The sequence below is a fragment of the Phocoena sinus genome, chromosome X (genome assembly GCF_008692025.1).
Source record: "Phocoena sinus isolate mPhoSin1 chromosome X, mPhoSin1.pri, whole genome shotgun sequence".
NCBI classification, from domain to species: Eukaryota; Metazoa; Chordata; class Mammalia; order Artiodactyla; family Phocoenidae; genus Phocoena; species Phocoena sinus.
In genome coordinates, this window is record NC_045784.1 from 7,302,053 (window position 1) to 7,327,481 (window position 25,429).

The window sequence follows — 25,429 nt, forward strand, 5'->3', positions numbered from 1 at the left end:
CCCACTGAAGGAATGCAAACTGCTGTGAGCATTTGGGGAGGTTTTCCTCTAGTCTCTTCCCCTATGTAGCTAGATATGGATTGCTGTTAGGGTTTTTATCAGATCTTTTTATATCACGGTAACAGTGTTTTAAAACCTCCCTGATACGTTCCTGCACTTCCTGGCATTAAGTCTTGTGGCCGGGGATCTGGAGCATGAAGATTTGGAGGAAGAGAGAGCCCCATCTTTGGACTTCAGTTTCTCCAGCTATGAGATGTGAGTGGAACATAATTACCAATTACCACAGAGGTTTCATGTTTTAGGAGCTGACCTGGCTTCCGCCCGAGCAGTGGCCTATTTGGGTCTCCACTCACACTATTGGATCCTCCAGACTGGAAGATGCAAGAGCTCAGGGCAGGTCAGGGGGCGTGGCCCAGAGTAGGGACTTCGGATCAGCCCTGCTGGGGCTCTCCTGGCAGGGGTGAGAAGTGCCCACCTGCCCAGCTCCCCACTTCCAGGTGTGTCCTCCAGGTCCTACCCAAGAGGACCGGCCTCGGGTTCCTCCTCCAGCCACGGAGCCCCCTCGGCCTCCCTTCCGGGGACTTACCCCCCCTCGCGGGACCATCCTGGGTATTCGGGAGACCCAGGGCGCAGCTCCCCTCCCCCACCAAGTGGGCAGAGAGGAGGACCCCAGACACCCAAGGCCTGAGAATGGGTGCAGTGAGGTGACCGCCCTCTCCCCCGGGAATTGTTTGGGCCCCAAGGGTCAGCCCCCGGCAGGCCGCGCCTGCAGCCCGGGTGGGGCGCAGTCCTCCCGGCCCTCCTTCCTCTCTGCGGTGGCCCGGGGGCGGACGGACGCGGCGGCGCCCATCCTGGCTCCCGTGCGGTTTCCCGGCGAGGCCCAAGGAGGTGGTGGAGCGGGAGAGAAGAGGGAGGAGCGCGCGGAGCAGGAGGGGAAGATGGAAGAACACTGAGCGCGGTTGGGGGGGGTGGGAGCAGCCGGCTGGGGAGGAGTAGTAGAGCAGCGGGCGGGGGTGGGGGCGGGGGGGCACAGGAGCCAAGAGACGAGGAGCCCCCAGGAGAGACAGGAGGCGGAGCAGCCAAGGGAGATTGAAGGGCTTGCAGCAAGCGGGGTAGGAGCCGCCAAGGGAGAAAGGGATGGGGAGGGGCGGGTCACACGCGGGGCGGGGCCTGCGTAGCCCCCGCCCCTACCGGGCCGCGCCGAGGAACGAAGATGGCCGGGCGCGCCGCGGGAACTGAGGGGCTGCCGGTAGCGGCTGCGGCAGCTCTGGGGCTGTGACTCCACGAGCGGCGGCGACTCGAGTGACCCAGGCGGCGCGGGCGGCGGCGCGCAGGGCCGGGCGGCAGGCGGGCGGCAGGCGGGCGCCGGTGCGCGGGCACCGGGCGGAGGATGCACCGGGCGCGGCGGGCGGCTCCCCGCGGCCGTCCCCGCGCCCCGGACGCCGGGCCTTAGTGCTGGCGGAGGAGGCGGCGCGCGTGGGGCGGCCGGGCGGCGGCGGGGCCCGCGCCGTCATGCCGTGGCTGAGCGGCGGCCGGCGGCGGCGGCGGGGACAGCCGCGCGAGGCCCCGCGGGAGTCGCCTCAGCCCGCGCAGCCCCCGCGGGAGCCGCCGCCGCCCGCGCCCCCCGCCGCGGCCCCCGCGCCCCCCGCGCCCTCCGCTCCGCCACCCCCACGGGCCCGGGAGAGCGCCGAGCTGCCGCTCCCCGCCGGCTGGGAGGAGGCGCGCGACTACGACGGCCGCGTCTTCTACATCGACCACAACACGCGCCAGACGTCGTGGATCGACCCCCGTGACCGGTAAGGGTGGCGCGGGCCCCGGCCAGGATTAGGGCGCCCCATACCTTGGGCCCAAGGAGAGGATCGAGGACCCGGGAGGCCTCCGGGTGTGGACGAAGATCGTGAGTCCTCCGCGCCCGGCGAGGATCCGGGCGCCCCCATCCCCGGACCCCTGGCCGAGGATCGAGGCTCCCGCTTTCCCGGCCTCGAGCCCCAGGAGTGCGGAATCCCCGGCCTCCACCGCGAGGCGGACACTCTGACTTGGTTCCCTCACGGCACCCGCTGACCGACGCCTGGGAGCTGGGCGCCTGGAATTTCCTCTCCAGGGGCTGACGGATGGCCCTCTCTTCCTTTTTCCTCCGCGGTCTTGCCCATCCCTGTCGGGCCTCCGCGGCCCACCGCCACCCGGCTATGGCCCTACAGGCGCCCCCGACCTCGCGGTGGCCAGATGAGCTGTCATCTTGGAGCACAAACGTGCGCCCCAGCCTCGTGGTGTGGGCTCCTTGTCTGGCGGGCTGAACCTAGTTTCCATTCGAAGACTGTGCCAGATGGGACACTTGAGGGATTCCCGATTCTTTGGAGTAACCATCAAACTTGTGACGGTTACTCTTTAGCGCCTTAAAAATGGAGTTAAAATTCTGATTGAAAAAGCCTGTGTACTGCGGTCAGAATGGGCTATGATCAGACCCATATGTTTTGGAATAACGGGAACACAAGAGTTGAATTTTAGGTTTACTTTTTGTGCGAGATCCGAGTAGAGCATTAAACTGTCTTATTATTCACGTAAATAAATCCTACGGAGTGAAAAACGGATGCTTCTAAAAGCACCGCCGGATTACGATTAATTAAGTTCATGTAGTGACTTCTTCGTTAACTTTTTGTTCGATTGTCTGTTTCAGTGGTTCAGCTGCTTTTGGGGAGAGGCATTTTTTTGTGGAGTTGGAATTCTGTTGAAACCAAGGGATTACAGTGATGATCTGATATCTTGTCCTATCTGGAGCAACTTCTTTCCACGCTGGGCCTGAGTGCCAGAAAGGAAATATTGTGATTTTGAGACTTGAAAAGGCCCAGCGTGGTGAGAGGCTCCTGCTTCCTCCTACCTGCACTGGAAAGGCAGCGCTGCATGGCACTGGCGTTTGAAAATAAACCTTTGGAGAGGGAAGCTGCTAAATTATTGTTTGAGGATTTCTCTGGGTTCAGATAGGGGAAAACAAAGAAAGGCAAAAGGATCATGGTTCCCTAACATTCTCTTTGAACATGGCAAGCTTCTGGACTCAGAAGCTTAGAGAGATTATAGCACAGTTTATTGGCTTAAAAAGATGCATAGTTATTTTGAAAATCAGGTGAGATCATATTATAATTTTAACCAAAGGCTAGAGCCACAGCTGTCTGATCAAGCCTTGGATGGTTCTGGAGTTGGTAGAACTACTTGGAATGTGGTGCCCTTTTATGCTGTATGTCTGTTAAAAATCCAAGCAACTGGAAAATGAACCAATTAAAAAATACTGTTTTGCTTAGAAAAGGCAAAGACTCATTATATGAGGGTAATAGGTGAGCAGACCCCACAGAAGACAGCTTGTAGAATCTTCCTTTCCATGTATTTCATACACATTTCCTATGTTCCTCTTTCCAGAAATCTGTGTTATTGAATGACATTTTATACATCACTTATGTTACAGGTTTTTAAAAAGCCCTGTTTCTAATGCTAAAATTGTCGGTGGAGTGAACAAAAGTGGACATTTTACATTTTTGTGTAAAGTAAAAACGTGTACACTTTTATGAGACACTGTTTTTATAGTTAGTGAAAATTCAGCAGGGGACAGCTTGCACTTCAGCTCCCATAATACCTTGCCCGAAATATGTATGGAATGCTCAGCGAGCCACAGACATTTAAGTAGAGTCTACGGAAGGGTGTAAATGCTGTAATAGTCATTCTTCTTTCACAACAGAACCCTGCCGATTTTTATAGGTGACCGGTTATCCTTTAAAGTTGTAATTGATTTTTATGATTTTTATGATATGGAAAAATCGTGTGTCAGAGCACAGCATTTTCTCCATGTGCATCTGACAGTTAAACCCTTTTTGAGTTGCATTTGATTCACACGACTGGAAAACGGTATTCAAAAAATGAGGACTTTCGGGTTTCCCTGGTGGCGCAGTGGTTGGGAGTCCGCCTGCCGATGCTGGGGACACGGGTTCATGCCCCGGTCCGGGAGGATCCCACATGCCGCCGGGCGGCTAGGCCCGTGAGCCATGGCCGCTGAGCCTGCGCGTCCGGAGCCTGTGCTCCGCAACGGGAGAGGCCACAACAGTGAGAGACCGGCGTACCGCAAAAAAAAAAAAAAAAAAAAAAAGAGGACTTTCCCCAAACAGCTTCCAAATGGAGAACTTTCAGGAGAGGCAAAGAAATAGGTTTTTAAGGAAAGTGAAATTATGGAGGAATAGATGAATGTAGTCGGTTAGGCGAAAATTGTTGCCGACTGAAAACATCATTTCCTATATAATTTATTAAACCTAATAGCATAAAATATGCTGCCATAAGCAAGGTTACCGAGGGCCAAGGTTTGTAAACAAACTCTTCTAGAGTTTTATAGTAATTCCATTCAATGTTGTTTTTAACAACATTGGGTCTTACCAGCTCAGGGTGTGTTGGTGAATTATTGTAGCTGTACTTTCTTTTTCAAGCTACAACAAAGAGGTTGCAAACGTGAGGAGACATCTTTACAGATGTGGCTACAGATGTGTAGAAAAAAAAATCTCAATATTTTCAAAACGGAATTTCTTTAGTTGGGAGTATGAACCCACCTTAGGTTTAAATTCACTATGTCTGCAGATCAGTACTGTGCATATAATTTTTGTGGTTAGTTTTCTGGGAATCATACCCAAAAACTTCGTTAAAAAATATAAAGTTGGGACTTCCCTGGCGGTCCAGTGATTAAGACTCCTCGCTCCCAATGTAGGGGGCTGGGTTTGATCTCTGGTCAGGGAACTAAGAATCCCATGTGCTGCATGGCGCGGCCAAATAAATAAATAAATAAGATTAAAAATAAAGTTAATTCAAAAAAAAAAATAAAGTTAATTCACCATTTTTGTGACTGGTAGTTTCTGTGTGTGAGTTGTATGTGGTTTACATTAGTGACACATATGTGTTCCACATACATCAACTCAGAGTTCAATGGCCACTTTATAAAAAGGTATTTACCATTTACGTGGATAATATGGGAAGAACTTTTTTGCCTCTTTTGGAAAAATTCAGTGCCTTTGACATGCGTATGTCTGCTTCTTGCAGGGTTGTATTGATGTTAACCTATAGGTGGACTGACCTGTTGAAACTTAGTGTTCTGTTTCCGATAGCTCAGTTGGGGTTGTACGTTACTGGAAATGCCAACCTCCCAACCTCGAGCAGTTTGAGTGGTGGACCATGTCACATTTGAGATCAAAGCAGAGTATTAAATGATCAGGATGATGGTGGAAGGCCCAGACTATATCATGACAAAAGATTTTAGGGATCCATTTGTTCACGAGATGGGGTTTGACCTGCGCCACATGGAGAAATTCTGTGATATATTAAAAGTCTTTTGAACAGGCTGTTGCTTTAAGGAGAAAACAATCCATGGTTCCGGAATTTGCCAGGTTGGAGCCCCACATAACAGGGCCAGATGGCATCATTGCTACCTTCTTGGAACCTTTATTCAGTGTTAATTAATAGGAGGTTTACTATATTTACCCCGCAGAGTCTATTTTGGGATTATATAAACTTTCTGATAAGCAAATAATGATTTTTCCATTTTTCATTCTTTGAGATTATAGGTAGTCTCTGTATACATGGGGCAGTGTCTTGCTTTTCAGGCTATAAGGAGTGGGCTTCTGTAAGAATCTTCTTCCATTTAGATGATCAACAACCACTTCTTGGTTTGTTCTCCGTCTAATACCTTTCTTTCTTTTCTTTTTTTTTTTTTAAGAGGAGTGAATGGAAAAGTCATTCATTTCCAAAAATAGCTCCCGGATGTTTGGAAATCTCTAAGTTTCCTTTTCTTCCCTTTCGCTCTGATTTTGGAAGCGGAAACTGTGTTTCACCTCTGGTAGGTTCTAGTGCATAAACCGTTGGGTCAAGTGACATGTTAAAAGGTCACCGGGTGAGCTGCTTCTAGCCTGGGTCCTTTTGCTAATTGGCTGCCTTTACAGTAAATTCAGTAAAATTAATCTGATGGCATACAAGCAGAGCTAAGTTTTCCTGAGTTCAGTTATTCCCATTCACATCCAGTAAAATGAAGTAATAGTTATAGATTCTTGGCGTCCTGTGTGCTGGGATGGTGGATGGAGGCCAAGTTTGTCTGGGAGATGGGAGACACATAAAATGGAGACAGTGATGGTCGCCAGGCACCATTATCAGGTGGTGATGGCTTCAGAGAAAGGAGGAGGGCTCACTGGAGGCTGGGGGTTCTTTATCCTTGTCCATCATCTCCTAGGTTGAGCGTTTCTCGTGTTTTCTCAGTGCTGGGGCTGAGAAGGGGAAATGTGAGGGAAGTGCTGCGGAAGAGGAAATGCTAGGTGCGTTTGGAATAAGAGAGCAAACCGTTCAGTTTGACTGACCCCGAGTCTTCGTGTACAGCAGGTCAGGCTCAGGCAAGACCACGCGTGGCTTGAATCCTCCAGCTTTGTTCTTGGAAGAGCCAGGGCCGCTTCCTTCAAACCCCTCATCTTGTATCTGAGGGCTGTAGCCAAGGCGTGCGCCCCACCGGCTGTGGGAAGGACAGGGACTTGAGCTGAGTCTTCTGACCCTGATGCAGTGCTCTGTCACGTACGCCACCCCACTGCCCAGTCCCTACTCAGTTTAAGCATACCGCCTCTGTTCATTTGTTCATTCGATCACCCATTCATTCGTTCAGTAACTGTTGCACAGCCTCTCCATCTCAGGCGCGCTTCCGGGTTCAGGACTCCAGTGGTGACCACCAGCAGACAGGTCCCTGCCTCCATGGCGCTCACACGTGCCCGTGTCCTCTTCCCTGAGGCCTCACCGTGCTGTTCCTGCCTCCTGTTCTCCCCGCTGGGATCCCTTGGGTCTTAGGACCACGTGGAGTGCTTATCGTGTGCCAGGCACTCTAGGCACTTGGTGGATGCTCTCCCTGAAAGCCCACGAGGGCTGCATGAGTTGTAGGTGGACAGGTGATGGAGCTGAGGCCAAGGGGGTTGACTTAGTAACCTCGCTTCCCAGAGCCAATGAGGAGGCATCTGTCTGACTCTGGAGTTGAGCCCAAATCCACTACCTAACCTGACCTTCCTTCCCTTGGCTAGGTAACCGTGTGCCCCTTGTACTGTGTTATACCCACTGGTTACTTTTATCTTATATTCACTGTTGTTTGATATTTAACAGACACCTCCCCCCCGCCCCGATAGAATAATGGCCCACCAAAGATGTCCATGTCCTAGTCTCCTAAACCTGTTAATAAGTTACCTTCCAACACAAATGGCATTTGTAGGGGGGATTAAGTTAAGAATCTTGAAATGAGGTGATCATCCTGGATTATCTGGGTGGGCTCAGTGTCATCAGAAGAATCCTTACAAGAGGGCAGCAGGAGGGTCAGAGTCAGAGAAGAAGATGTGACAGCAGAATCAGATGTTGGAGTCATGTGGCCACTAGCTGAGGAATGCAGGCAGTTTCTGGAAGCTGCGAGAGCCAAGGAGGTGTATTTTTTCCAGAGCTTGCAGATGGAACACGGCCCTGCTGACACCTTGATTTTGGCAGAATGAAACTGATTTTTGACTTCTGACCTCCAGAACTGTGAGGTAATAAATGTGTGTTGTTTTAGGTCACCTGGTTTGTGGCAGTTTGTTACAGCAGCAGTAGGAAACCGATTCGCCCCATGTGTTGTTCTCCCAGAGACAGTGGAAGCATGTGGTCAGCTTGGTGTCCGTTGATAACAGCCAGGCAGCTGGTATTTGTCGGGCGCTCAGGGGACTGCGCCGGGCGTTTTATATCCGTTCTCTTGTTGCCTCCTTACGCACTCCTGGGAGGCCTGCACCTTGTGGATTGAGCTTAGAGTTTCACTCACGTTAGGCACCACGTCTTATTTGTTGAGCTAGCCAAATATGAGTGATGGACAGGGTGGAATTCTGAGAGAAGAGGCCACTTGGAAATTGTCGGAGGTTTCAACAGATACTGACGGGCCTAAGTTAGAGATATCTGGGGCACTAGGACTAGAAAAGTCAGGGATTATATCAGAGAAATTGTGAAGGAGACAAGTAGGGCACAGGACTTAGCTGATGCTTGAATTAAGGCAGGTGAAATCAGGAGCGGGGTGGGGGGAGGGTGCCAAAGGAATCTTGCTTTCCAGGGGGCCAAGCTGAGGCCTCCTATTAACCCCACTCATAAGCCTTCACTGTTTTTGCCACCGTTGTTGTTGATGGTGTATGTTCAGTGAGTCGGTTACATAGAGAAACATGTGGAGTCATTCAACTTACTGTATTGCTGACAGGCAGTGTCCTAAGAGGTATCCAAACTGGGCAGGTGTTACTTTAGAGCAGGGTTTCTCTGCCCTGGTACTATTAATATTTGGGGGTGGGTAATTCTTTATTGTCACGCTGTCCTGTGTAGTGTAGCATATTTCGCAGCATCCCTGGTCTCTACCTAGTGCCTGCCAGTAGCACACCCCTCCAAGTCATGACAACCAAAAGTGTCTTCCGACATTGCCAAGTGTCCTCTGGGGGCCAGATGGTCTGATGGAGACTCGCTGAACTCCTTCTATCTACCTGGTTGCAATGATTCACATTTAGGAGCTGAATTTGTTTCGAGCAGATTGGTGGTTACTAAGATGTTCCATAAAAGGGGGTAAGACCACAGAGACCTGCTGTCTGTTTTTTCCATGAAGAACGGACGTTAAACATGTTTATGTGAAAACCCCTGAATTTACTAACCATGCAAATGGTAATACGAGTACATGAAACTTTGGGAAAGTAGTATGAATGTATTCTTCAATTTGTAGAATATTCTCAATCAATGGGTAGATACTGAATGTCAAGTGTATACAAGTGTATATGCAGTGGAACAGAAGAAAATGAATCTCGGGACTTCCTTGGTGGCACAGCGGTTAAGAATCCGCCTGCCAATGCAGGGGACACGGGTTTGAGCCCTGGTCCAGGAAGATCCCACATGCTGTGGAGCAGCTAAGCCCGTGCACCACAACTCCTGAGCCTGTACTCTAGGGCTTGCGAGCCACAACTACTGAGCCCACGTGGTGCAACTACTGAAGCCCGCATGCCTAGAGCCCATACTCCGCAACAAGACAAGCCACCACAATGAGAAGCCTGTGCACCACAGCAAAGAGTAACCCCTGCTTGCCGCAACTAGAGAAAGCCCACACACAGCAACGAAGACCCAACACAGCCGAAAAAAGAAAATGAATCTGTTAACACTTCAGTGTTCTGCAGTAACCCAGAGAGAGCTGGCCTGGCCTTCTGCGTGTGTGTGTCTCTGTGTGTGTGTGTGAGAGAGAGAGAGAGAGAGAGAGAGAGAGCGAGAGTGAGAGAGAGAGACGGGGATCAGGTTGCCTGGGATGCCCCCAAGAGACATCCCCATCCCTCTGTGGACAAAGGAGCAACTGGTGAGAGGATGGCCTCTGCCTTTGCTCAGAAGCTGTAGAAAGGCAGGGCAAGGGCATCCTTGAAAAGTTGCTTGTGGAGCTGTAGAATCCTCAACATTTTCCATCTGGAGGGCCCTCTTTTTATTTCCTTAAAGCTCAAGGGGTTCAGGGAGGGAGAGGGAAAGAAGAAGGGAGCTGGCTGGGCCAACCCCTGGGGGACAAGCCCCACAGTTCAGTGGGTGGGACATCGAGCCAGGCAGAGTTCTCCTGAGCGGCTCCTGTGTGCCAGTCTCAGTGCCGTCAGGAGATCGGGCACTGCCCCGGTGAGTGTGACATTTCCAGGCCACCTGGAGCTCGGGCAGGACACCAGAGAACCACTGCAGGAGGTGAGCTCCGTCCTGTGCAAAGGTGCCTGTCTGTAGTGTGGGGCAGCCCTCTAGTGTATGGGTCAACTGGATTTGTCCTGAAAATTACCCTGGTTTTTAAAAATTGAGATATGCTTCACATACCATAAAATGTGCCATTTTAAAGTGCCCTACTTAGTGGTTTTTCGTGCACTCACAAGGTTGTGCAACCATCACCACTACCTAATTCCAGAACATTTTCATTGCCTCAAAAAGAAACCCTGTGCCCTTTAGCAATAACTCCCATCTCCCTCAGCTCCTGGCAACCACGAATCTGTTCTCTGTCTCTATAGATGTGCCTGTTCTAGACATTTCATGTACTTGGAGTCGTGCAATCTGTGGCCTTCTGCGTCTGGCTTATCTCACTCAGCATCACGTTTTCGAGATTTGTCCGAGTCGCAGTGTGGATCAGGGCTCCATTCCCTTTCGTTGCCAAATACTGTTCCCTGGTGGGGCTGCACCGCGTTTTGGAAGCCGCCCTGAAGCGCCCTCCCTGTCCAGGTGTCCTTGCAGAATCTAGGAAATAGCTATGTCTTTAATCCCACGATGTCAACTCCCAACCGTTTTACTCAGAGAAAAATGACCATTCATAGGTTTACAGTGTCAAGATATAAACACGACCTCGTGTACTCCGTGAAAAATACGAGGTTTCAGGCTTGCTGTGATCAGCTGTTGTCTGTCCTCGTCTGTCTGATGCTTGTTTTGGCTCCTTGAGAACTTGGAGTGGTCTTCCCCACTGGGGCTGTGCACAGTGGCCGGGAAGTTCAGGAATGCTGGCGCCTCCCCACGTGGGCCAGGTAGCCCCGAGTTTTAGGCTCCCCTGGAGATTACAGTGTGTAGCCAAGAGTCACAGTTTTGTGCCAGGGCTGGTGGAGGAGTGAGATATAGGAGGTGCTGATGTTTAACAGAAGTGGAGATGGCAGTCTCAACATTGCGAGACTGGGTGCCTTTATTAATTTTTCTCTGCAAATTGGACAAAGACGGTCATCTGTCTGATTTTGAAGGAGGAGAAGGTGCCCTCATCCTTGGCTCATTGCTAGCACGACTGGCAGACCTTGCCTGGCAGGTCAGGGACAAGGCCAGGGTCACACCCAGCCAGCCCGCCAGGCTCCAGTCTCCAGGAGGGGGCCTGGCATTCAGAGAGCAGTTCAGGGATGGTCTGACTGCAGCGACCCGTGTTCGCACCCTCCCCTCCTTTCTTCTTCTGTCTGGAAATGCCCCTCGCACACACTGGCCTTTCTCTGAGAGAAACTTAAAGATTGTAAAGAGGGGGTGATGCTGTCCTGACAGCAGGCCCTTCTGAGGCCTGTTGTACTCATTTCTGAAGCTCAATGCACTTCATGTGATTAATCAACTGATGGATGCAGCCAGAGGAGCGAGAAACTTAATAAAAATTAATTGTTCGACATCCTGGTGCCCAAAAAGCTGCCTGATTGAGTTTTTCTTTGCAAGCAGCTGTGCTTCTCTCCTGAAGACCCCACTTTCCAGTCTCTGTTGGCGCTGTGCTCTGATGCACAGATGTGCGTGGTCCTGACGGTGGATTCCCTTTAAAATGTTCAGACCCACAGGGACCTGGGGCGTTTTTCTATTAGACGGGAAGCCACTGAAGCTAGAATGACACAATGTGGAAGTATGCAGAACACAAGAAAATCCCTGCCTGCCCCTTCCCCGGCTAACCAGCATTATAATAGCTTGCTGTGTGGCCTGCTCGTCCCTTCTCTACACCTCTGCCTAAGTATATGCGCAGAAGCCCGGATACTTGTTTTGGAAGTTTACATGAATGGGATCTTGCTATCAATTTTTTTTTCTGTGACTTGCCATTTTCATTTAATAATATGTCTAGGCACTCTTTCCACCGTCAGAATGTACAGATCTACCACCATTCTCTAAAAAACCTTGTTTTCATTGGGATATAAGTCACATAACAAAATAACTCATTTTAAAGTAAACAACTCAGTGGCATTTGGTACATTACCAGTGTTGTGCAACCACCGCTCTGTCCAGTTCCAAAACATTTCCATCACCCCAGAAGGAAACCCTGTGGTCATTAAGCAGTCTCTCCCTGCTCCCCTCTCCACCCCCAGTCCTGGCAGTTGCCAAACCACCAATCTACTTTCTGTCTCTATGGATTTGCCTGTCGCAGGCATTTCATATAGGTGGAATTCTATATTCCATATTTCATATCTCTGTAGCTGTATACAGATGGCCTTTTATGTCAGGCTTCATTCACCTAGCCTAATGTTATTGAGGTTCATATGTGTTGTAGGGATCTGGTTTTGTGCTTTTGCTTCTTGGTTTAATGCAGAGGACACACCATCATGTGATTCTAACTGAGGGCAGCCGTGCGAACTTTGCCCACGGAAGCAGCTGTCACCCTTTAAGAAAAATCAATTGAGGATCAAAGAAAAGAGATCAACTTAATTTAGCTTTTAGTTTGTCACTTTAAGAGAAAAGTATAAAATATTTCACATTTCTTTCTAAAATTAGGAACAGGTAGCCAAAAGCGAATATATGGTAGGATTTTTATTAATCTAGATGCTAAGTCTGTACCAGGTGCCATGGAGGGTAACACATAATTAATATCGCCTAGGCCTTTTCCTCAAGGGGATGAAAATGCAGCTGGGAAAACAAAAAGAACCTACATGAAATAATAGGCCAACAGCGCAGCGGTTACCAGCCTGCTGCCGAGGGAGCAGGGGTGGCTGGTGGGGGGAGATGGTCAGCCCTGAAGTCAGAAGATACAGAGGGTCCAGGTCCGCTCCTGCAGCTGCACCTGCAAGTCCCCACATTTCCTTGTGGCTGGATTTTCTTACATGTACGAGAAAACAATACTTGTTGTCAGTTGACGAACTGATGCTTGTTGAGTGTGAACTGTTTCCCACATGTGATGACTGCCCCTGGGAGATCTTAGGACAGGGGTTGGCAAACAGCGGCCTACAAGCTCAATCCCGCTGGCCACCTGTTTTTATACAGCCTGCAAGATAAGAATGGGATTTTCATTTTTAAATGGTTGAAAAAGAATCAAAAGAAGAGTAGTATTTCATGAAAGTTATTTGGATTTCAAGTCTCAGTGTCCATAGATAAAGTTTTATTGGAGCACGGCCACAATCGTGCAATTAGTTATTGTCTTTGGCTGCTTTTGCGCTATAAGGACAAAGTTGAGTCTCTGGACAGAGGCCATGTGGCCCGCAAAACTGGAAATATTTACTGTCTGGCTCTTTACAGAAAACGTTTGCTGACCTCTGATCTTAGGAGAATACAGGGTCTATTCAAGGTAACTATTAGTCACTGGGGGTGGGGTAGATGGGGGCTGGGATGGGGGACACAGGATAAGAAGACCCCAGCGGGAAGTTTAACCAACTAGAGAGAAGGGGCTCAGAAAGATAAAACCCAGCGGGGGACCCTTTAGTCAAGGAAACCTAAATAGAGACTTCTCCTCCCCCTGAAAGGCTGCTGCATCTAACTGTCATAAGACAAGCAGGGAAAGTTAGATTAGATCATTTAAACAACATGCCAATTAAGACTACAGTTGAGGGATTTCCCTGGTGGTCCAGTGGTAAAGAATCCGCCTTATAATGCAGGGGACGTGGGTTGGATCTCTGGTCGGGGAGCTACGATCCCACATGCCGCGGGGCAACTAAGCCTGCACACCACAAATACTGAGCCGTCGCGCCTCAACTAGAGCCCGTGTGCCCTGAGCCTGTGCGCCACAGCTGGAGAGAGAAAACCCACGTGCCACAACTAGAGAGAAGCCCGCGCACTGCAATGAAAGATCCCTCACACCTCAACAGAGATCCCGCGTGCCAGAACGAAGACCCGACGCAGCCAAAAATAAATAAAATAAATAAATAATGAATAAATCTTAAAAAATAAAGACTACAGTCGACCCTTGGGCAACTTGGGTTTGAACTGCATGGGTCCGCTAGATTTATTTCAGTAGTAAATACCACAGCACAGAACTGTGGATACGGAAGAACTGTGGGTACAGAGGGCTGACTATAAGTTATATGCAGATTTTTGACTTTCTGGTGGGTGGGCACCCCTAACCCCTGTGTTGTTCAAGGGTCAACTGTACTTTATAATAAGAAGACAGGAAAATAAGCACTTTTGGAATGATTTTCATTAAAAATACACAGTTAATTCTGGGGATCTAATGTACAGCATTAAGATTATAGCTAATAGCAGTGTATTGTATACTTGAAAATTGCTAAGAGAGTAGATCTTAAATGTTCTCACCACAAAAAAGAAATGGTAATTATATGATGTCGCGGAGGTGTCCGCTAACCCTACTGTGGTAATCAGATTATTGCAATATGTAAGTGTATCAAAATTAGCATGTTTGTGCACCTTAAATTTACACAGTTATATCTGAATAATACTGGAAAAAATACACAATTGAGCTAAGGTTCAAAGGTGCAAAACGTTTTAGTTCCTGAAGAATTCGGGTATGGGACTCTCATTCTTTTGTGCTCCTAGGTAAATGAGGCTCCCCTCCCCTCATCTGTGCTTTATGAACTTGTGTGGGTTTTTTTTGTTTTTTTGTTTTTTTGTTTTTTTTTTGCAGTACGCGGGGCTCTCACTGTCGTGGCCTCTCCCGTTGCGGAGCACAGGCTCCGGACACGCAGGCTCAGCGGCCACGGCTCACGGGCCCAGCCGCTCCGCGGCATGTGGGATCTTCCCGGACCGGGGCATGAACCCGCGTCCCCTGCATCGGCAGGCGGGCTCTCAACCGCTGTACCACCAGGGAAGCCCACTTGTGTGTTTTTTAAAGGCCAGTTACAGGAGTTGTGCATGTGCACATATGTACCTGCTCAGAGCTGCTCTCCACCTCTCCCTACAGACTTGGAGACACAAAAAGACCCCATGGGACTGGTGTCACAGGGAAAGCCCTTCATTAACCTGCTCCCCTTCAGAGGAAACCGAGAGGTGCTCAAACCCCATTGCACTGTACCATTCCAGGCAACACAGTGCACAGAATGAAATTGGTAGGACTCCGTTTATGTAGCATTCCTGAAATAAGAAAACTATAGGTAGAGGATGGATCAGTGGTTGCCACGGATTACGGATGGGGGACAGGGGTGGGTATGGCTGTAAAAGAGTGGCATGAGGGAGGCTTGTAGTGGTGGATCGTTTCTGTATCTAGAAGCTACACACGTGATAAAATGGCATGGAACTACACACACACACACACACACACACACACGGAAGCACGTGAACTCTGAATAAGCTGTGTGGATTGTTCCAGTGTTGGTTACCTGGTTTGGGGTTGTACTGTATTTATGCAGGATAGGACCTTGGGGGAAACTGGGTGAAGGGTGCATGGAACCTCCCTGTACATTTCTTTGCAACTTTCTGTGAATCTATAATTATTTTAAAATGTTAAAAAGGAAATTGGAAAATGAAGGAATCAAGCAGAGATCTAGTTATTCATAGGTTTTTTTTTTTAAATTTTAACTACCTCCTTTCCTTTAACTCACTTATTTACATTTTATTCTGCTTTTTCTGTACAGTACCTAGCACATAGCAGGTTCTCAATAAACGTTTGTTTCATGTAATTATGCCTGTAGAAACAGGTTTTATTTATTCATAATGATAACCTTGTATTTCTGTATTTCACTTTCTTATATATTCTAGAGTTCTCAAGAGCAGTGCCTTCTTGCCAACTGTCAGAGCCCCTGTTTTGTTGGAGTGGCCACCCTTGTCTTGACTCAGGGAATGTGACCCTCTCAGCAGCTCCTGGTGAAGTCTTGATGGCTCTAAGCCAGTGGTTCTCAACTAGGGGTAATTGCCCCCCCACCCCCACCCCAGGGGGCACTTGGCAATGTCTGGAGACATTTTTGATTGTCACAACTGGAGGTGGGTATGGGGTGCTACTTGCATCTAGTGGGTAGAGTCCAGGAACGCTGCCAGATATTCTGCAAAGCACAGGATGGCCCCTACCACAACAAAGAATAATCCAGCCCCAAATGTCAGTAGTGCCTCAGGTGGCCCTAAGCCAGTCATAGAGCAGCTAGGCCTGCGGTTGGCGGAGGCAGGAGCACGTGACCCAGAGCTGTCCAGCGAGCTGTGAGGGGAGGTCTGAGGCAGGCATGGTTGAGTAGAAGGCTCCTTGTTCCCATAGACCTACATAGAAGTAACTCCCGCCAGTTAATGTCATGTCTCCACCTAAACCTGGAGCTGGGCAGCCAAGTTGCTGCCGTGAAAACCAGCAGGGAGCTGCTGAGAAACCGAAGGTGGTGGAGTGGAAAGGCTGCATCTTTGTTAAGGTGGGTGGGTAGACATAAGGTTCTGGAGCTGCCTGCCTGCAGCAGCTTTTCATATGTGAAATGTAAAATAGCAAAGTCTCCTTATCTTTTAAAGCCAGTTGAATTGGGGTTTCTGTTACTTGCAGCCGGCAAAGGCATCCTCACTTCTGTGTCTCTATCCCCTGTTGCCCTGTGTTCTCGCCACTGGCGTTCTTCTTGGAGGCAGAAGCTGCCACTGAGCAGCTGTGCTGTCGTTTATTAAATATCCCTCTGTTTTCGACCATTTAGATTATCCCTGATCTGTATGATTATATAAGTACTGTAGTTATTATGCTAATGTGCAGTTATTTTCTCTGTAGTGTTTTGTTTTTTTCCATATTTGCCCTAAGAGATCTAGGCATGGGATAAATGCAATCCAGTGGTTGTTGATTTGCTGGAATACACTTCTATTTTGGAGTGTTTTAGAATTACAGAAAGTTTGCAAAGATAGGATAGTTTTCCTCACTGTTACTATTTTATATTAGCATAGTACACTTGTCAGAACTAAGAAGCCTACCTTGATACGTTACTATTAACCAAACTCCAGACGTTATTTGGATTTCACCAGTTTTTCTACTAATGTCTTTTTTACTACTACAGTGGTCTTTGGAACTGTTAAATTGTTGATGTTTATATGGTTGAATTCTAATATTTGTTTTTCCTTCATCTCTCTTTTGTGAGTATTCGTGTGTCCTTCATGCATTTGACAGACTTGGTAGACGTGCTCTGAGGCTGGGTCGAGTGCAGGGACTCTAAAGCACTGGGATCACTGGCCCCAGGAAATTGGACCCAAGGTAGAGGTTCTGACTTTGGAAACACGCGCAAGCACACAGAAGCTTGCATATGCTTTCAGGAGGATTGCAGACCTCTCGAAGCCCATCTCTGCTTCTTGGAATAACAGAGGCTTCGTTTGAGAAGGGCAGGCACCCCCAGAGGTGCCTGCCATGCACACTATGCGTGTCATTGACATGAGGGATGCATGCGCATGTGTTTGCTAGCACTAGCCCAGGTACATCATACAGCAGCCATTGTACAGTGATTTGTGGAGAACCTTCCACATGCTTTCTCTAACTCTTCCCAGCCTCATACCCAACCCGGCATTAAACTGTGGTGTGCAGTCACTAGATATGAGCCCCAGGTACTGGATAGGTTTCACATGAAAAGGGAGGTGATGGATGAACCTCAAAGACACTGTGCTAAGTGAAAGAAGCAAAAGACAACACGTTGTATGATTCGACTGATACACGATGTCCAGAAAAGCCAAATCCATAGAGGTAGAAGGTGGATTAGTGGTTGCCTAGGGCTGGGGGTAGGAAAGGGGAGTGACTGCTAATGGGTACCAAGGGTGTGATTGGGATGATGGAAATGTTCTAAAACTGGATTATGTGTTGCACAACTAAGTAAATTTACTAAAAATCATTGAAATTACACATAAAATGGGAAGATTTTATGGTTTGTAGATTATACCACAATAAAGTTGTTTTTAAAAGTCTTTTAAAGTGACTCTGTTTTTAAATTCAGGTGGTTGCCTTGTCTTGATAATTGGACAGACCAGGCTATGTAAATTAGACTTGGCAGCCTCTAACCGTGCAAAAGGCTTCTGGGCTTCTTAAAACGTTCATACAATTGCCAGGGACACTTACCAAGAAGCCACACGTTAACATTGCCCAGGAGTTTGGCCAACTGGAAGGGGAGCGTACTACCATGTTACAACCTGGTAATCATTACTAGGTTAAAAATATAGTTGGTTTCATGAAGGAAACTGCCTCTCATTCAGAGGAATTTATCTTATAGAACAACTTACTAGCACTGCTGTTTGTTTAGAAAAGTTGATGTGATATCTGATTATGTGGCAGCCTTTGGGGTAAAATGAAGTTTGTGGATAAAGGACCAATTGATACCTGGGACTTTCAATATCAGCATTTTTATCTTTCACATGTTTTTGAAAGAACCTCTTAAAATTGTATTATATGCTTTTTATTTCTTTTTGGATATACTAAAATGTAACATTTTTGGGACTTCCCTGGTGGCACAGTGGTTAAGAATCTGCCTGCCAATATAGGGGACACAGGTTCGAGCCCTGGTCTGGGAAGATCCCACATGCCACGGAGCAACTAAGCCTGTGTGCCACAACTACTGAGCCCGCGTGCCTAGAGCCCGTGCTCCACAACAAGAGAAGCCACCGCGGTGAGAAGCCTGTGCCCTACAATGAAGAGTAGCCCTTGCTTGCCGCAACTAGAGAAAGCCTGTGCGCAGCAACGAAGACCCAACACAGCCAAAAAAAATTAAATTAATTAATTTTTTAAAAATGTAACATTTTCTTGATAGTTAAGGTTTGTATGAGTGAACATGGGCATTGGTATGTTCTTGGAAGGTACCAGTAACCACAGGGGCCACCCGGATGTGGTTAGCCTTGATTTTAGGCATGGATGGTCTTGAGTCTGACTCGAGGCTCTGCAGTTTCACCTGTGCCCTAAGGCAGCACTTGGACTCTCTGAGCCTTGGTTTCCTCTTTTCAGAAAATGGGGACACTAAGGTCAATGTCTAGTGTAGTAGACACTCATATTTTCATTGTTCTTGTGGTCGTACAGAATAAATAGTCATTCAGCTTAGTGATTCTTCAAGGTCTTTTCTCTTCTACCTGTCAAATTTTCCTCCCTCCTTTATGTCACTTCTGCTTCTGAATTGCTTCCTTAGTTTCCTCCTACTTGTGTAGCACTGGAGACTCACCAGTGTAAAGAAGCAGTCAGAGTGCGTGGTGACTGTTTTTCCTCTCTGCTTAGAGCTGTTCTTTGCATTCCCTTGGTTTTGTGGCTGGGTACATGAAGTTGCTGGACATGAAATGTTATGAACAGATTAGAGCAGAGCCATCATGCTTTTTGGGTAAAGGGCTAGATAGTAAATATTTTAGGTTTGGCGGGCCATAGGGTGTCTGGTGCACCTGCTCAACTCTGCTGTTGTAGCTCAGAAGCAGCCATAGGCAATACCTAAATGTGGATGTGCCTGCCTGTGTTCAGTAAAAACCTATTTACAGAGACTGGAGGCAGGCTGGATTTGGCCTTTGGGACTTAATTTGCTGACTTGTGATCGATGTCATGCTTGTTTGTGTGCTGTGTTAACACCACCAAAGCGTTTGCATCTTCAGCTTTCATTGTAGTTTGTATTAGCTAGGATGCAAATCTGAAAAAACCCCGAACATGTACAGAATTATTGATTTCCAGGTATGGATGTCATCGTGTTCCGGAATTTGGTATTTGTAGTACTTGGTGATGTTAGAGGTTTTACAAATTCACGTCACGTGATTAGACCTTGTTCCATAATTAATAGGCACTTAATACTGGACAGATATTAAGAATAAGAGAAGTTGATTCAGGGTCAAGATCTTCAGCTATATCTTCTTGGCTACCTTGTACAATACCTACAAGACAGTTTTCATATGTGTATTAACAGCTTTTGGATGTACATTTAAAGGCACAGGTGAACTTACTTTTGGGTTGAAGTTAAGTTTACCCAAATCATTGTGCTGTTTGGTCTTGAAAGGGAGCTGTCAGAACGCATGTCTATACTGATGCCCCTGGAAAGTCCTCGCTCTTGCGGGGCTCGCATGCCAGTGGTGGGATATGGGAAGGTTGCTAAAACGGGGTTAGGAAGGTGGTGAAAGACGTTAAGTCACTTCAACAGTTAACTTAAAGATTTGCCTAGCAGCCGGTGCCCAAAGCTGTAAGAGAGATTCCCACCCCAGGCTCTCGGATTCCACTTCAACAGTGATTCTCAGCTAGGGGCGACATCTGGAGACTTGTTTTGCACAGCTTGTGGGGAGGGCTTGGTACTGGCATGTAGTGGCCTGTCTGCGTCACCCTGCCTCTGGATCCTTGCGGGCTGGGGGAGTGCAGGGTTCTGCCAGCATCGGCACAAGGAAGCCGGGCCTTTTCCATGGACTGTCCTCAGCTTTGCTGACGGGGCTGCGAGGAATGTCATGAACGGGAACCGCTGTGCAGCAGATGTGTTTCGTTTTTGTTATTTTAGCAGTTGAGCGGTGTGTTTAAAGAGTATATCTTTAGAGAAGATTTACATATACTTTTGGAATGCCCATACAATGTTGTAAATTCTTGTTTTAGAAATGAATTTTTAATTATTATTATGACTAAAAAAAAAAGTGAGTAGTTACTTCCTAATGGTTGGGTGGTTTGGGGTCTAAAATGATGAGGCTGGAGGCCACAGTGGCCAGCTCTGCAGAGCTTTTTCACATTGTGACTTTTCCTCAGGAAAGGCATGTAGCCGACCTGGCAGTGCTCTGCTGGCCGTGGATAGACGGACTGCTTCAGGAAGCATCTCACATAAATCATTCTGTGATTGGTCCGGCCCAGGTCAACCCGCGATTGCCATCTCATTCACCTCAGCAAGACACCGGAAGCCAAACCGTCTCCCCTCCAATATCATAAACCTCCAGGATGTCACCATGTAGATGGCATTTGACGAAAATGTCAAGGATTACCAAGAATAGCTTCTTGCATTTCCACGTACTTAAGGGAGAAGGACAGAGCACCATTTGCATTTTAAGTGCCACCTTGGTGGCCAGAACCAATAATTCCCGTTTGAGCAACTCTCAGCTCTATCTTGGGGCTTTAGACGTTCTTTCCATTTCGAAATAAGAACTCATGTACTTACTTTATCTTGAAAATTATTAATAGAATTCTTTTTCTTATGCCATTTATCACCTGGCTCCGTTAAAAATATGGATCACTATAAAGTTTTATGTAAACATGTAACTGATAAAATCCTTGTTTTTCCTGAGTCATTGTCAGCATCTCAGTTCTAAATCCAGTGCCAACTCAGTAAATATTTGGAATCCAAAGTCTGTATTTCCTTCAGCCGGGCTAACTTTTATTTTGTTATGTAAAGTAGAGAAACAGACTTTCTTTCCGTCTGTTTGGGGTGCTTAGTAGCTACTCTTTCATTGGTTGGAGTGGGCGGCATCCCTTTTCTTGCACCAGTGGAAATAACACCCTAGCATGTCATTTCGGGGAGGAGTGCTACTTTTCCCATTTTCAGTAAAACCATGTGGATTAATCCCAGGCAGGTTGTGGGGCAGGAGGAGGAACTAAGTTCTTCCTGGTTTTTCTGCCGTCCTGAGTTGCGAGGTTGGTGTGTGGCCTGCTCTCCAGACTTGTGGGTAGTTAAAGTCAACTTGGATTGCACAGGACCTCCTCACTGATTGTGGACCAGAAAACACAAGCACGCCTTTGCGTCTTTCCTCTCTTTCCCGTGATCTTTTTTATGTTTCACTGGTGTTTGGTTGCTTTACCTCTCTACCTGGAGTTAAAAGAGGTGCCTTGACCTATTCCAAATTACTAAAATAAACAAAAATTGGGAAATTTTCCGAGAAGCAAACCAATGACATAACGGTACCGCAGGCATACGAGTTACTGGAATTGGTTTTCTGAAACAGTTGGCTGGTACTGTTTGCAAAGCTGGGTTTTTTTCTCACCAAAAAGGTAGCCCTGCGTAAAGTTAATTGTTCCCGTATTAAGTTCTTTTTTCCCCCCTTGAAAGTAAAGGTGAAACAGAAGTGTGACCTTTAGGCCATTGTTCTTTTGATAATCAGGCCTTAGACTTACTGGAAAGATGGATCAAAGTCAGAACTTTCCAGAAGCAGGGAAAGGAAGGTGCTGGCGAGTGTTAATTGTAGTGCAGTTTGTTTATAAGGGAGCAAATGATTACTCCGTACGGTGGTCCCTCCATGGTAACTCCTCCACTCCGGTGGAATTGTGCAATGACACAAAACGTCACCATCTCCAGTCAGGATTACAGAAGCCAGATTTCTTTCTTTTTTTAAAATATTTATTTATTTATTTTGGCTGCATTGGATCTTAGCTGCGGGATCTTTTAGTTGTGGCCTGCAGACTCCTTAGTTGCGGCATGTGGGATCTAGTTCCCTGACCAGGGATCAAACCCGGGCCCCCTGCACTGGGAGCATGGAGTCTTAGCCACTGGACCACCAGGGAGGTCCCTGAAGCCAGATTTCTGAAACACCTCCAGGAACCGTCACAGTGAACAGCATTGGAACATCAGAGGCTTGAAGCCACAGGCATCATGTCTGTTCCGAGGGGGGTCTTGCACCTCACACGCTCCCGCAAACGTTGCAGCCTGAACGTGGGCCGTCAGCAGTCAGGCGGCCGGGTCCCTTCTGCCTGATGACATCTCTGACCACGGAGTCCCAGCCAGCTCAGAGTTACATCGTTCTTTCTTTTGTTGAGCTGGCCTGGGGGGCAGCTTCAGTTTCACCTTTCCCTCTGGTCCTTGTCAGCTCTCGTTAGGGTCCATTAACATTTGCCCTTATTTGGGTGTCCATAATGAGCACACCATGGTCCGGTGATGTTGAGGTCACCTCTCCAGTTTGTTTTGTGTTCATCTCTGCAGACTACACTCTGGGTCCGTCCATCATTTTGGGGGCGTGATTTTGAATCCACACACTGTCCTGGTTCCGTTGTTCTTGAGTGCCTCGTTGCCATGATTTTGTCATTATTTTCATTTTTCTGAATGTTACACATCTATTTATGCTGTTTTAAAAGGCGTAGTTTTGGAACTTCCCTGGTGGCGCAGTGGTTAGGAATCCACCTGCCAATGCAGGGGACAAAGGTTTGAGCCCCGGTCCGGGAAGACCCCACATGCCACAGAGCAACTAAGTCCGTGCGCCACAACTACTGAAGCCCGCGCGCCTAGAACCCGTGCTCCACAACAAGAAAAGCCACCGCAATGAGAAGCCCGCGCACCGCAACGGAGAGTAGCCCCCGCTCGCTGCAACTAGAGAAAGGCCGCGCGCAGCGATGAAGACCCAACGCAGCCAAAAATAAATTTAAAAAAAATTTTTCTAAAATGCACAGTTTTTTTCAGAGAGAGGGAGGGCAGCATGTCATATACCCTTTACCCATGATGAATATAGCATCAGGTAAAACCCTGAGGTCTTAGCCACAGAAATGCTCTCGGTTTTATACTAATTTAAGGTGGTATATATATATGTATATCTCCCCCCCCCCCCCCCCCCCCCCCCCGCCCCCCCGCAGGAGATTCTGATCAGCAGGGCCCAGGAAGCCCCCTGATATCCATTTTCTTCCCATTTTTAAAGATTGAGGTGAAATTCACATAACATGAAATTAACCACTAACCATTTAAAATGGTTAATTCAGTGGCATTTAGTACATTCAGTGTTGTGCAACCACTGCCCCTGTCTAGTTCCAAGATATTTCCATCAGCGAAAAGAAAACCTTATACCCATTAAGCAGTCACTCCCCATTCCTCCCTCTTTCCAGCCCCAGGCAACCACTGATCTGCTTTCTGTCTCTCTGGTTTGCTGATTCTGGACATTTTTCGTAAATAGAATCATAGAATGTATGGTCTTCCGTGTATAGCGTAATGTTTTAAGGCTCACCCATGTGGTGGCACGGATCCGGACTTCATTCCTTTTCAGGGCTGAATCCCATTTCATTGTACGGATAGAGCACATTGTGTTTATCCCTTTCTTTGTTGATGGGCATTTGGGTTGTTTCCAACTTTTGGCTCTTGTGAGTAGGGCTGCTATGACACGCATGTACAAGTGTCTGTTTGAGTATCTGCTTTCAGTATTCTTGGGTATATACCTAGGAGTGGAATTGTTGGGTTATATGGTAATTTGATGTTTCACTTTTTGAGGAACCATCAAACTTTTTTCCACAGCAGCTGTACCATTTTACATCCTCACTAGCAATGCATGAGGGTTAGTTCCTCCATATTCTTACCAACACTTGTTATTTTCTGTTGTTGTTTGCTTTTTTGAAGAAACGACCATCCTCGTGGGTGTGAAGTGGTATCTCATTGTGGTTTTGGTGTGCATTTCCCTAATGGCTGATGATGTTAAGCCCCTTTCCATGTGCTTTTTGGCTGTCTGTATATCTTGGAGAGATATCTGTTCAATTCCTTTGCCCATTTTTTCATTGGGTTGTTTGCCTTTTTGTTGTTGAATTTTAGGAGTTATTTGTATATAACGAATACTGGACCCTTGTCAGGTATATGATTTGCAACTGGTGTCCGCTTTTGAGAAGTTCTCCTGGTGAGTTCAATTAGCAACCAAGCTCAGGAACCACTGATCTGGACCAGTGATTCTTGGGGCTTCCTGCAAAACACCTGGGCAGCTTTCTGAAAACAAACAAACGCAGCCCCTTGGCCCCTAACCATGGGGTTCTGGTAAGCCCCCTTTCCCCCACAAACAAACAACTACCTGGTGAAACAGTAGTTTAGCTAAGGTGACTGACGACCTGACTGGTTAGGTGTCATCAAAACAGAGAATCCAGCAGCTCCATAAAGGATCAGCCGGCATCAGCTCCCCGCTCCCCTTTCTCCAGAATGTTCTGTGCAGAGCATCACACTCACTCACATTACAGGATGGCCTGGCCTCCCTGGAGTACCACCAAGACTTGCCATGTCGTCAGGCCCCTCAGGAGGTGACATGTCATCTGCCTGTTTCTCCTGTGCCCATGGTAAGGGCACCTCAGCATTCGTGTGTAAGATGCTGAGCTGTGCGCTTACTGTTTCGTTTTGGTTTCTTCTGATGGAGAGAGCACGACTGGTGCTTGCGTGCGGTGTTTCCGCTTCAATCACGGCAATGTGGAATGTTGCGGTTTTCCACTCTGAAGAAAGTATCGTCAGTCTGTTGTCCCCCTACCTCATGACCCTAATTCCAAAGGAGGCTGAGGGCTTGGCTCAAAACTGAGAAGGTGGGATGGTCGTGGGATGGTTGGTGGAGCTTTCTAGTCGAAGTTCTCATCTGATAGGAGGCTGGGCATGGGGGCAGGGCAGGGCGTGCTCCCTAGGGCTCTCTGTGTCATAGGAGTCTGTTCTTCCGTTGACCTGGCATTGTTTCCCACAGCATCCTGCATCACCCTGGTGGGTCCCTTCTCGCCCCTGGCTTCCCAGGGGCCGAGGCCCTGCCGTGTTCTTCCTTCCTGCACCTTCTGCTGCATTGCGCCCCCTGGCCTGCCCCGCCCATGTCTCCAGCTGGTCGATAGTGACTTACTTCCATACACACTTTGGCAACAGCGTAGGGACTCCTAAGAACGGGTTTTGATGGGCAGAAAAGCAGAAGAAAAAGGTCACCTCAGAGGGATTCAGTTCCATAGAAGTGCGCATGTTTTATTAAATTCCAGGTTAGGGCACGTGGTATATTTTGCTGGGCAGTGTTTATAGGATCATTTTACTTAAGTGCCGCATCACATTCACCCTTAGAAAGAAGGCAAAGGAAAGTCTGTTTCGAATAGTCTCCTGGTCAGCTGTATGTCTCATGCTTAGCACGTGCTCTGTGTACCAGTTTTAAAAATTGATGACTGTTTTAGAACCACCGTCTCCCTCTGAAA

The 25,429-nt window shown here is 47.9% G+C and overlaps 1 protein-coding gene across 3 annotated transcripts in view; it reads left to right on the forward strand.

The window, feature by feature from the left end:
• The first annotated feature begins 235 nt into the window (after positions 1–235).
• The window catches only part of WWC3 (WWC family member 3), a 123,758-nt gene continuing 98,564 nt past the window's right edge, over positions 236–25,429 (forward strand). For 2 of the 3 annotated variants that reach the window (XM_032618781.1, XM_032618782.1), the window contains exon 1: positions 1,206–1,796. In XM_032618781.1, coding sequence (XP_032474672.1) covers positions 1,513–1,796 — 284 coding nt within the window. In that variant the 5' untranslated portion in view covers positions 1,206–1,512. Of the gene's footprint in view, positions 256–1,205; positions 1,797–25,429 lie in introns of those variants that run through there. The other variant, XM_032618783.1, reaches the window with a different exon arrangement.